The 13444-nt window shown below is 44.8% G+C and overlaps 2 protein-coding genes across 2 annotated transcripts in view; one reads left to right on the top strand and one right to left on the bottom strand.

Annotated features, from left to right (window-relative positions):
* The window catches only part of LOC122939172 (gastrula zinc finger protein XlCGF26.1-like), a 1061774-nt gene that overhangs the window by 420187 nt on the left and 628143 nt on the right, over positions 1-13444 (top strand). The window lies entirely within an intron of this gene.
* LOC122938190 (zinc finger protein 850-like) overlaps positions 6765-13444 on the bottom strand; it is a 76251-nt gene continuing 69571 nt past the window's right edge. Inside the window, exon 7 of the mRNA XM_044293554.1 lies at positions 6765-9492. Coding sequence (XP_044149489.1) covers positions 8093-9492 — 1400 coding nt within the window. The 3' untranslated portion in view covers positions 6765-8092. The remainder of the gene's footprint in view (positions 9493-13444) is intronic.

The raw sequence follows: 13444 nt of genomic DNA, 5'->3' as shown, positions 1-13444 counted from the left end.
CATTGCTTCAGTAGGGTTCGTGACCATTAGCAGCAAATCGTCAGCAAATGCTGCCATTTTCTGTGCATCACCTCTAAATTGAATTCCTCTAATACTAGGATCCTGCCTGAACTTCAGCAGTAACGTTTCTAGGACTAATATGAATAAAGATGGGGAGAGGGGGCACCCCTGCCTAGTGCCATTCTTAATAATGAAGGGATCAGACAGTGTACTGTTCACTAAAATACGGGCTGTGGGAGCAGAGTACAAGGAGAAAAATCGCTCTAACGAATGTATCAGGGAAACCAAACGCCAATAAAGTACTACGCATGAAAGGCCAACCAACCCTATCAAATGCCTTTTCAGCATCTGTCCCTAGCAAAATTAAAGGCATGTTTTTCTTCTTAGCGTAGCAAACCGCGTTAACCACTCGATTAACGTTATGCCTACCTTCTCTGCCGGGCACAAACCCCACCTGCTCCTCCCCCACCAACCCAGGCAGCAGACCAGCTATACGCTGACTTAGCAATTTAGCCCACCATTTTAAATCTGTGTTAAGGAGTGAGATTGGGCGATAGCTACCGCACGCTTCAGGATCTTTCCCTTCCTTGGGAATGATAGTGATAGTCGCCTCCTGGGCCTGTGGAGGGAGAACCGAACCACCAAGGAGAGAGTTGCAGAGCTTGGTGAAATGCGGAGTCAGTATTTCCGCAAATTTCTTATAATACACTATAGGGAAAGCGTCTGGTCCTGGGCTTTTCCCAGTTGGGATGCTATGGAGAACCTTAGCAATTTCCTCCTCGGTAAACGGTTTTAGTAGATCTGTTCTGTCCCCGGCAGACAAGGCAGGCATATCAATAGATTTCAGGAAATCATCTATGTTGTTTTGCAGGGATATGTTATCTCTGATTTCGGGCCCCCCCTTCTCCTTCTAGGTTATATAACGAGGTGTAGAACTTACAGAATTCTTTCGCTATAGCTGGGGTAGCAGTTAACCTTTGCCCTTCTTTAGATTTAACTACTTGAATAAAGGACTTATTCCTCTGGGTCTTCAACAGATTCGACATCAATTTAGAGCCCTTATCCCCATGAAGTATTTTAGCTGATTTAATGTTCAGTTTGTCCTTTAGCCGAGACCTTAGGGATTTTAGTTGCTTTAAAACCTCTTCTGTCTGGGATTTTTTATGTAGCCTTTCCAGAGTGGATATTTGCCAGAGCAGAGAATTTATTATCTGTGTTCTTTGTCTTTTAACTCTGGAACCTATGCTAATAAATTCCCCCCTTACTACAGCCTTGTGGGCCTCCCACAATATTGGGCACGACGTCTGAGGGGTTTCATTTAAACTAAAATAGTCTATCAGTACCTTCTTAACCCTTTCTTTATGATCATTCTCCTCCATAAGGGTTGAATTGAGCCTCCATGACCAGGGCCTCTCAGGCATGCCTTTTATCAATAACTTCAAGCTCACAGGGGCATGATCTGATATCGTGATCGACCCTATAGAGGCTTCCTTAACCATGGGAATAACATTGTTAGATAAAAATATATAATCTAGGCGCTGGTAAGAGCCATGAACCTTAGAGAAAAAGGTAAAATCCTTCACCTCAGGGTGAATCAATCTCCACACATCAGATAAACCCACATCTGCCAGAGCTATCTGAAATCTACGTTTCTGTCTTCCCGATAACTGAGGCGTGGCAGATGTGGAGTCCATCCCATGATCTAGTGCAAGATTGAAATCCCCCCCTAGTACCAGAATCCCATCAGTGAATATTTTCAAAGAGTCTAATACCTGTATAAGCCATTTGTCCCTTGTTTGGGGCGTATATGGCCGCCAAGGTGACCATCGAGTTTAAGACTTTCCCTTTAATAAATAGGAACCTGCCGTTGGGGTCGGTTAATTTCGCTGTTAATTGAAATGGGATATTCTTACTAAAACCAATAGAGACACCTCTAGATGCCGAGGAGTGGGTGGCGCGGTGCCAATCTGGGAAATGCTTACTAGACATATTGGGGACATGCTCATGTCTGTAATGTGTCTCTTGTAAAAACACAATATCAGGGTTTTCCTTCCTAAGTGTGAGGTAAACTTGGCTACGTTTCTGTGGAATGTTCATTCCATGCACATTAAGTGAATAAAGTGTAATATGCGTCATATCAAGAAGACTTAGTATCCGGACCAACCTTCCAATTAATAGCAGTGAACCTAGTGACTCGACTCAGAAATGTGAAATAAGACATTAAGTTGTATTTTTCCCTCCTCTGAGTCAGCACTCCTCCCCATGTGCTTTTAATTAGCAGAAGTCTACAAAGGGTCTTATAATTCCTACCACATCTCAGTTGGAGTTCCTGAGAAGCCGTGAACAGGTGATCCCTTTGCACCAGTTCACATGCGGCGCTGGACGGTGGCCGTCGCTGCTTCTGTGCCGTGCTGGTGGAGTGATGGGGTCCGAGGCCTGGGTGGCTCTGCCGCACGGTGGAGCCGCGTTGTGGCTGTTGGATCCCGTCGCCTGCTGGAGCGGAGTGGAGGCGAGGTGGTCGCCGCACGGCACTGCGCTATGGTTAGAGTAGGTCCCCACTTAACAAGAGGCAACCTTGTCGCGGTAAGTGGGCCTATGCTCTTTGATCAAACTGTATACTAATGCCTCTTAATAGTGCACAGCAAATGATTGATACTTGTGCTGTATAGCCATGTTTTATCAAATGAAATGCTGCAAATTACGTACCGTAGTCATAAGTATAGGAATGAGGAGGTGCGATTTAGATTCTCTCTACAAAATATAATAAGACATTAAGACATATAAAACACACATAAACAGGTTGAAAGGACTTCCCAGTCCTATAGGCGCTGTACAGCGCAATAGTGCAATTACATTTTGAGAGTAAGAGATTGGGGGAGGGGACATAGGTAAAGACTTCTAGAAAAATCTAGATGTACCACTCACCCGACCTCTTATATAATAGCAGTAAAACTGACCGATTAACTTCAGCTTTTTAAGAGACCAGTACTGCACGCAAAATGTATGGACCGAGAAATTGCTATCCCACGACCCCTAAGGCCCATGTTGGTATTAAAATAGCTAACCTCTCTCAGTACCAAGGCATATCAAACTGAACATTTGGTTAGATTGCTAGCAATAGCTGATCCCGAACAATTCTCAACAATAGCAACTTTAGATATCTATTACTAAAGAACACCCTTATAGTAAGTAGATAAACAATGGCCCTCTCTGAGGCAAAAGATCGTAATGAGAGAAGCTAAACCTCAACATCAGAAGACAGCAACTCAGTCCCCTGTCAGCGGTTTCTTCTTCAGATGCCTGTGCTTAGGCGTATCTCGCCAGGGTAACGGGCCAGAAAGCTTAGGTAACTTCTCCATATTAGCAGAACTGTCCACTTGGGAGCCGAGTGATCTCACATGGCTTTGTAGGCCCTTGCTGTGTTGTATCGCAGCAGTTTGAAAATCTTCCAGCGCTTCTACTCTCTGCCCCACATGAGTTACCTCCGTTCTGATGGCCGCCAGCTCCGACAACACTGGAGACAAGGCTTGAGCTAGGGTTTGCTGTAGAGAATGCTGCAGGAAGGCTCTGGTGATCAGAGCAGGAGCTGATTCATCCGGCAGTTCTGAAGGAGCGCAGGAGCTTGCGTCATCCGAATCTATGTCCAGGGCTGCAGCGCTGTCTTCAGCCGCCGCCATCTTCCCCCTGACTGCCGGAGACGCCGTCTTCTTGTAGCGGTATTTATCCAGATCTCCGTGAGATTTCTTTGCTTTTGCCACTTGGGTGACCTCTCCTCCTCTGTCCTTGTTGCTTTTGCCCATATTTAGGTCGGTCAGGGCTGTAAAATAGCTTTAGATCGGGTGGTATGGTGAGGAGCTCAGAGCTCACACGTCTTCCACCATGCTCAGTTGGCTCCGCCCCCCTAACCATATATTATTGGACTCCAGGGCACTTCCTCATTCAATCCTCTTTTTTTAATTTTACCATTATATTGCGGGTCAACCCAAAGTTGAATGAACCTCTCCTTCATCTGGGTGCCGGAACCTAAATATCTGACAATGGCCTGTTCCAGTGGTGGGTGACATGAAGCCTGATTCTCTGCTATGGGACCTCTCTCCAATTGATATTGGTAAAAAAAAAAATTAAATTCATTTCCCTATCCACATTTGTTTTGCAGCCCTCTAGCCCTTTCCTGGGCTATTTTACAGCCTTTTTAGTGCCGAAAAGTTCGGGTCCCCATTGACTTCAATGGGGTTCGGGTCGAGTTCGGATCCCGAACATTTTCGGGAAGTTCGGCCGAACTTCTCGAACCCGAACATCCAGGTGTTCGCTCAACTCTATATATAACCGCCAATCCGGAAAGCTTCTATGTCCAGCCTTTCCGGTGGAAACCAGTCACAGTTTCCGAATTAAATTTATCTCAGCATGGGTCTAACTAAAAAAAATGTATTGCGGTCCTATTGGTCTAAAGACCCAATACATTACATGCCCATGTTCTCTGCTGCTATGTCCAGGGCACGTTTTGAGGTCAACATGCGCTTTATGCATTTTACTGACAATAAAACCTGTCATCCAAGAGGCCACCCTGCTTATGACCGGTTCCACAAAATTCGGCCCCTCATAGACCGTTTGTCATCCAGGTTTGCAGATGTGTATACCCCCAATCAGAACATCTGCATAGACGAGTCCCTAGTACATTTTACCAGGCGCCTTGGCATCAAACAGTACATCCCCAGCAAGCGCGCCCGGTATGATGTCAAACTGTATAAGCTCTGTGAAAGGGCCACAGGCTATACATATCGTTTTAGGGTCTATGAGGGAAAAAGACTCAAAACTGGAGCCGGTCGGATGCCCTGACTACCTGGGGAGCAGTGGCAAGATTGTCTGGGACTTGGTGTCACCCTTACTCCACAAGGGGTACCACTTATACGTGGACCTCTTTCGGCACTTACATATAATCGGAATTCAATGCTGTGGCACCGCGCGACCTAGTCGCCGGGGCTTCCCCCAACGGCTCGTTAATACCCGACTTGCACGGGGGGAGAGGGCTGCCTTGTGTGACCAAGAACTGCTTGCGGTGAGTTGGAGGGACAAGAGGGACGTTTACCTTCTGTCCACCATTCCCGCAGACACGGCAAATTGAAAGGGCAACTGGAGTCATTGAGAAACCCTCTCTGTCCACGACTATAACCTTCACATGGGAGGGGTGGACTTCAATGACCAGATGTTGGCTCCCTATTTAGTGTCCCGCCGCACCAGACGCTGATATAAGAAGGTGTCTGTTTATTTAATTCAATTGTCTGTCTATAATAGTTTTGTTCTCTACAGTGCGCAGCACCCCCCCTTTCAAGATGGCAGAGCGCACAGCACCCCTCCTTTCAAGATGGCAGAGCGCACAGCACACCCCCCCTTTCAAGATGGCAGTGCGCACAGCACCTCCCTTTCAAGATGGCAGTGCGCACAGCACCCCCCCTTTCAAGATGGCAGTGCGCACAGCACCCCCCCTTTCAAGATGGCAGAGTGCGCAGCACCACTGCCCCTTTTCAAAATGCGAAGCGCGCAGCACCCCGACCCCTTTCAAAATGTAGAGCGTGCAGCACCCCCCTTTCAAGATGGCAGAGCGCACAGCACCCCCCCTTTCAAGATGGCAGAGCGCACAGCATCCCCCACTTTCAAGATGGCAGAGCACACAGCACCCCCCCTTCCCGTTTCAAGATGGCACAGTGCACAGCACCCCCGCCACTTTTAGGATGGCAGAGATGCAGTGGGGTAGAGTGTTAGCACCAATGTCAGCCATTTAACCCCTTCCTTAGTGATCGCTGTATGGAGGGGCTAACCATCGGGCCGCTGCTCTGCTGTGGCAGCGGGCGATGCTTGCATAATAAACTGAGGGAGGGAGCTCCCCCATCAGGCCGTTGCGCTGTGGCAGCATCCCAATGGTTACCATGGCAACCAGATGCTTTCACAGGCATCCGGCTTGCCGTGTTATATCTGATCAGGCTCCTGCTAAAGGCTTAGTGTGAGTTCAATAGCGTACTGCAATATATTGTAAGCCATCAGACCCACTGGATCTATAATAACCAAGTGGGTCTGGGTCAAATTGTTTTTTTAAAAAGTGAAAAAAGTAAAAAAGAAATACCTTCCTATATCCACACTTAATTGGTTAAAAATGTAAAAAAATAAAAAACCCTAAACATTTCTTATATTGCCGCGTCCGTAAGGACCTGATCTATAAAAGGATCATGTTACTTTTACCGCATGGTGAACAGCATAAAAAATAAATAAAAAATAAAAGGAAAAACTGTGATGGATTTGCAATTTAGCCCACAGCACTTCCAAAAAACGGTTTAAAAAATTCAAATAAAAAAGTCATATGTATCCAAAATTTGCACCAATCAAACCGTGACCTCATCCCACAAAAAAAATGAGCCCCTACATAAAAAACAAAACATATGGCTTTCAGAAAATGGAGACACAAAAACATGATTTTTCTTTCAAGCATGCTTTAATTGAATAAAAGTAAAAAAAGGCACATATTGGGTATCGTCATATCTGTAACAACCTGGTCTATAAAAATAGCATGTGATCCAACCCATGTGGTGAACAGCATAAAAAAAAAAGAAAGTGCAAAAAAAGCCATTTATCATCACCTTACCTCACAAAAAGTGTAAAACCAGGTAATCAAAAAGTAATATGTGCCCCATAATAGTACCAGTCATCTAATCCTGCAAAAAATGAGACCCTACCAAAGGCAATCATCCCAAAAATAAATAAAAATATGGCTTTCAGAAAATGGAAACACAACATGTTTTTTTTTTTTTAAAGTTTTATTGTAATTCCAAAATAAAATAAAAAAATAGACTTATTAAGTATCGCCACATTGTTACAACCTGTTCTGTAAAACTATCACAATATCTACTCTGTCAGGTGAACATTGTAAAAACGCAAAAAATAAAAACTGCCAGAACAGCCACTTTGTGGCTACCTTGCCTCATAAAAAGAGTTATATATATACACAATGCACAACTACCTCTAGCAAAAGATTTATATTCTGCAGGAATAACCCTAATAATAACACGCCCCCAGCACCGCTTACACCAGCGTGCCGACCAATCAGGACATGGCACTCCACATGCCGCCTGCACCGCCAACACCTGCGCGCCGGCAAGCAGGTTGGAGCGTTCTACCATTTTTGTTCAATTCCAGCCGCCATTTCTGTTCGTCAGTCCCAGCACTATCAGCTATAGAGAGGAGCCCCTGTCAGCAGTCTAACCTACCAGTCGCTATCAGCAGTCAATGCCAGTTGTACAGCCACCAGTCACAGTGCCTGCAGTGTCAGCCACCAGTCAGTGCCAGCCATCTCAACCATCAGTCAGTGTCAGCAGTCTCAGCTACAGCCAGCAGTCTCAGCCACAAGCCGCATCCAACAGTCTCAGCCACAGACACCAGTCAGTGCCAGCAGTCTCAGCCACAGTGAGCAATCTCAGCTGCAGTCACCAGTTTCTGCCACCAATCTCAGCCACAGTCACCAGTCAGTGCCAGCAGTCTCAGTCACAGTAAGCAATCTCAGCCTCAGCCAGCAGTCTCAGCCACAAGTCAGTGCCAGCAGTCACAGCCACCAGTCAGTGTGGTCAAGTTCCCTTGCCATTTCATATAGACTGTTCCTACTGTTTATGCACTACTGTTCTAGCACCTGTTATTGTAACGGGCTTAATGTCTACTATAATATAATTCATGGACGATCATGGTTACTGTTTTCCCTTAAGTCATGGCAAATAGTCACATGACACAAGGGGATCCGGTCTCTGCCGCAGCCAGTGTCGGCTGTGGCAATGTCAAACCAGATGAGCCCAGCCGAGCATTGCAGGCTTGTAAGAGAAGGACCGAAGAGCCAGCACCAGGAAGCAGGTAAGTAATCTTCCCTTTACAGATCCAGTAAAGTGGGGGAGTTTGCCAAACCCCCTCATTCTTGTACAACCCCTTTAAGATCTACAATTATAACAGCTGTAACTACATTTTTGAATATACTGATATTTTCTTTTAATTCCTGCTTCAATATAAAACTATAGCAAGAAAAAATATGGAAATTCATGGCATATTTTACAGGAAGGATTTAGAATTGCTTGATCCCTGTGTGAATTCTCTGATGTTTACCAAGAGATGATTTCTGAGTAAAACATTTACCACATTCTGAACATGAATATGGCTTCTCTCCTGTGTGAATTCTCTGATGGTTCACAAGAATTGATTTCAAAGTAAAACATTTGCCACATTCTGAACATGAATATGGCTTCTCTCCTGTGTGAATTCTCTGATGGTTCACAAGAATTGATTTCAAAGTAAAACATTTGCCACATTCTGAACATGAATATGGTTTCTCTCCTGTGTGAATCCTCTGATGTCTCTCAAGAGATAATTTCTTAGTAAAACATTTCCCACATACGGAACATGAATATGGTTTCTCCCCTGTGTGAATTTTCCGATGGCTCTCAAGAATTGATTTCTTAGTAAAACATTTCCCACATAGTGGACATGAATATGGTTTCTCTCCTGTGTGAATTCTCTGATGGCTCTCAAGAGGTGATTTCTGAGTAAAACATTTCCCACATTCTGAACATGAATATGGTTTCTCCCCTGTGTGAATTCTCTGATGGCTCTCAAGTGATGATTTCTGAGTGAAACATTTCCCACATTCTGAACATGAATATGGTTTCTCCCCTGTGTGAATTCTCTGATGGCTCTCAAGTGATGATTTCTGAGAGAAACATTTTCCACATTCTGAACATGAATACGGCTTCTCTGCTGTGTGAATTCTCCGATGCACAAGAAGTTCTGATTTCATGAAAAAACATTTCCCACATTCAGAACATAAATGCGGCTTGTCCCCTGTGTGAATTGATTGATGTCTCTCAAAATTTGATTTGTGATTAAAATATTTCCCACATTCTGAACATGAATATCTCTCCTCCCCTGTGTGAATTCTCTGATGTCTCTCAAGTGATGATTTCCGACTTGAATATCTCTTCTCCCCTGTGTGAATTCTCTGATGTCTCTCAAGTGATGATTTCCGACTGAAACATTTCACACATTCTGAACATGAAAACGGCTTCTCTCCTGTGTGAATTCTGTGATGGTTTTCAAGACTTGATTTGTTAGTAAAACATTTCCCACAGTCTAAACATGAATACAGCTTCTTCCCTGTGTGATGTTTTTGATGTTGAAGAAGGCTTGATTTCCAAGTAAAACATTTGCAACATTCTGAGCATGAATATGGCTTTTTCTGAGCTCTTCTTTGGGTTCCAGAACCTCTTCTGTGAGTTTCATTCTGAGTAAGAGTATGTGATGAATTAGAAGATTGGACCTGTTTTAAAGGATGAGATGATAGATTTTTGCTGTGAAGGTCTGAGGGTACATCTGGGATAATGGCACGCTCTTCATATGTATCTGATATGACACCTGGATCATCTGTATTAGTAGATATGAGATGTTTCTCCAAGCGCCAAGTACAGTCATCTACCAAGAACAAAACATTTTTTTAAATATTTTTAATTAATATAATCTTTTACAAAGATTAGCAAGGCAGCTATCAAAATTCATAACTGACAAGAGGGCTGTCCAATTGTGTCATGTGACCCCACACCTAAAAGCAGAATGGCCCTAAGTACATAGAAGGGTCAGGCAAGAAGAACAGAGCTAGTACAGGATTCTCACATCCTGGAGATCAATCATCTAATATAGGGATGCTCATTCTGCAGCCCTCCAGCTGTTGCAAAGCTACAACTCCCAGCATGCCCTAATAGCTGTAGGCTGTTCAGGCATGCTGGGAGTTGTAGTTTTGCAACAGTTAAAGGGTCGCAAGTTGGGCATCTGTGATCTAACAGAATTCTGCGAAAAAGATTCTTTGCCCGGCGCCAGAAGGAGGAGGAGACGCTGCCCCAGTCGATGAACAGCATACAACAATTGATGGCAATGTTACAGCAGAAGGAATAAGAAGGGGCCAAGTCCATAACCAATACTGATGCTGTGATGTGGGACCAGTTTGTGTTATATCTCAGATGTCAACCATGGCAAAGGAACCGGTGTGAGAAACTCATAGTTACATTGCCTTAAGAGAGGACACAGGTTCATCAAGTTTAATCTATCTTGTTCAACTCAAGTGAGAACCTGAACGGACTATACACTAGGGTTGTTGCGGGTATCGAAATTTCGATACCCAATCGATACTTTTGCCCCGGTATCGATACTTCTGCGCAATCTAGTATCTTTTAACATGAGCGTGCTGCTGTCGGCGCGCTCATGTTCCCTCAGCAGCACAGGGGAGAAGGAAGCAGTCTCTCACTTCCCCCCTGTGCTGCTGCCACCAATGGGGAGAGAGGGGCGGAGGAGGGGCGGGCGCACTGCGCCACCAATGATGTACTTTTCATGGGTCCGGCTACACAGAGCGGCGCCCAGGGATGTCCTAGCACTTCCTGTTATTCCTGGGCGCCTCTCCATTCGCCCGCAGTGCCCCATTACTGTCTCCTGCTCCATATGCTAATTACTATCGTGTGACGCTTTGCGATACTAGGAAATAGTTGAGTAGCCATCCATCTAGTTCTCTTATGACAGAACCTCATAAACCTGGTCTTTCTGCAGCCATAGTGTCTCCAATACCAGCAGGGGTCTCACACCTTTAGCCTGGGCAGCGAGCTTCAGAAGAAAAGGACAGATCCTTATCACACAGCTGGTTGGTACAGGAAGGAAGATGACCTGAAAGTCCCCTTCAATCCATAAGCTTCATATTTTTCCCATATTTTCCTAATATTTCATGGGTTATGGAAATGTGAAAGGAACCATCTTTTCAGAGATGGTTTTGGTTCTTCTAACCCACCTTCTAGGAAACCCGCGGGCAAATCAGAGGTTCCCGCTCTGAGATATAAAGGTTCTCAGGCACCCTGTATTATCTTCTAGTCGTATTTGTTATCAGATGATGCGTAAAATTGTACTGATTATCAATATCAACTATATTTCTTGATTGGACTTACGGAATATGGAGAAATGGGCAAAGCAAAGATTCTGCCAGGTTTTCTCCCTATGGGGCAAAGGACTGCCCCTGTTCCAATTACACAAGGCTGGACCTGAACGTGTCATAACCACTCCCCGCTTCAGAGTAGGTAAAAACAGTGACACACTCAGGTCCTGGGTCCTTCTTCTACCATCTGACGTCGTCTAACATCTCGACCGCCCGCAGGGACACGGGCACCTCACCATCTTGGATTATTCTACAAAGACTTTGCCTATTACTGGACCCTACCACGGTAATTCTGAACTTACAGACATTCTATTCCCTTCCACCTCTACCTATTTCTATCCAAACCAATGTGTTCAACTGGCCGGTAGATTTATCCGTCAGCTTTAATATATATATTTTTGTGTGTAGTTTTAGAATAAAAACTAACGATTTCATCGTTCCAGTTTTGCCCTTGTTACTTGATGACCTGATCTATGCTAAGAGCTCTGTCCTCAGAAGACATACTACCAAATTGTGTTATTGTTATAAATTGTTAATGTACTAGCTAGGTTGCAAATAACCGTTTCGTCCCTTTAGGATTAGCTAGCCGGGGTCTCTTCGCCCCGATTCAATACGAAGAGTGGTGGCAGCAAAATTAATTTGATTTCCAGCGTGAAATCAGTAATTTTATTTTTACCGATTGTGCATACAATCGTGATTGCATCCTGTCTGGGCCCACCAACCAATCTTAAACGTCTTCTGTGCTCACAGTGGATTCGCCTCCAGAAGTTTCTAGTGGAGACCTGTATGGTAACTGTGGCTTAGTACCACGGGATTGGCGGGTGGTTGTCACACTATCGGAGCAATGGGCAGGAGACATCAGCTTCTCTAGTGGGTGCTCCTTCTCCCTGGCTGTAGCGCTGTCCAATCGCAGCGCAGGGAGAAGGAACGCCCACTAGAGAAGCTGATGTCTCCTCCCCATTGCTCCGATAGTAATTAGCATATGGAGCAGGACTGAAGGAGACGGTAATGGGGCACAGGCACACAGCAGACGAACGGAGCGGCGCCCAGGAATAATAGTAAGTGCTGGGACATCCCTGGGCGCCGCTCTGTGTAGCCGGCTGCTTAACAAAGTCCGAACCCATATAAGGTCGTCTTTAAGGGAGCTGTGATCAGCGGCAGTGCTGCACCTGATGGGTTAACTGCAGGGGATCACCTGCAGTTGATCCTCCAATTGATCGCGTAGCTGCCGGTCTCCTGTTCTTTCTTCAGGACCTGTGGTGATATCACTAAGCTCATCACATGGTCCATTAACATGGTGATGGATCATGTGATGGACCATGTGATGAGCGCAGTGACGTCACCACAGATATTTTTCCTCACAGATGAATACAGAAGAGAAGCCGGGCTGCGCGAACAAGTGGATTAGGGTGAGGTAAATTATTATTATTTTTTAACCCCTCCAGCCCTATATTACTTAGCATTGTGTATTAAGAATGCTATTATTTTCCCTTATAACCATGTTATAAGGGAAAATAATTACATCTACACAACACCTAACCCAAACCTGAACTTCAAAACACATTGCATGCACCCGCGCGATAAAAACTGAACAACGGAAAGCAATCGCAGTAAAAACTGACTGCAATTGCGTACCTACCCGCGCGGGTTTGCCGCAACGCACCCGGGACGCATCCGGAGCCAAAACGTGACGCCCTTCTGAAAGAAGCCTAAGGCTACTTTCACACTTGCGGCAGTGTGATCCGGCAAGCAGTTCCGTCGTCGGTACTGCCTGTCGGATCCGCCGATCTGGATGTGACTGAAAGCATTTGTGAGACTAAAAATTTAATTTGGCTCCTAAATTTTTCAGTTCAGGAGCCAATGGCTACTAGGTATTTTTTTAGTCTGGAGCACTGCCCCCTTTCCTAATTTTACAAATAAAATATATAAAACAATAAATAAATAAACATCGCCACGTCCGAAAAGTCCAAACTATTAATAGATTTAAAAAAATGTGCGCGATTCGCCATTTTTCTAAAATGCGGAATGCACGTGGCTTTTTTGTTTTATTTTTTTGCGTGGTATCGAGTATTGCAATACTTTATTATGGTATCGAAATCGAATCAAAATTTTGGTATCGCAACACCTCTACTATACACCAGAAATAACCTTAGGAAAGAAGAAGCCAACTGAAAAATTAAATAATTGACTCTAGCATTATAACAATAAGTCATTGTATGCAACAGAGGTGTCAGGAGGGCCAGGAAACCTACCCCCTATTAGAGGTATGGCAGCCCAATAATCACAACTTCCTGTATGGAAGACACATATGTGGACATCTTACATATTCCTGATTTGGACACCAGAATCCAGTGCAGTCCAGAGTGTGACATGAGGCCTGTGAAATGCTGCACAGAGGGACACCAGGACACATCCAGGAGATTCATAGAAGAGACCTGTCGCCCTGATATTACT

Source organism: Bufo gargarizans, chromosome 5 (assembly GCF_014858855.1).
Source record: "Bufo gargarizans isolate SCDJY-AF-19 chromosome 5, ASM1485885v1, whole genome shotgun sequence".
NCBI lineage: Eukaryota > Metazoa > Chordata > Amphibia > Anura > Bufonidae > Bufo > Bufo gargarizans.
This window is presented reverse-complemented; position numbering and strand designations above follow the sequence as displayed.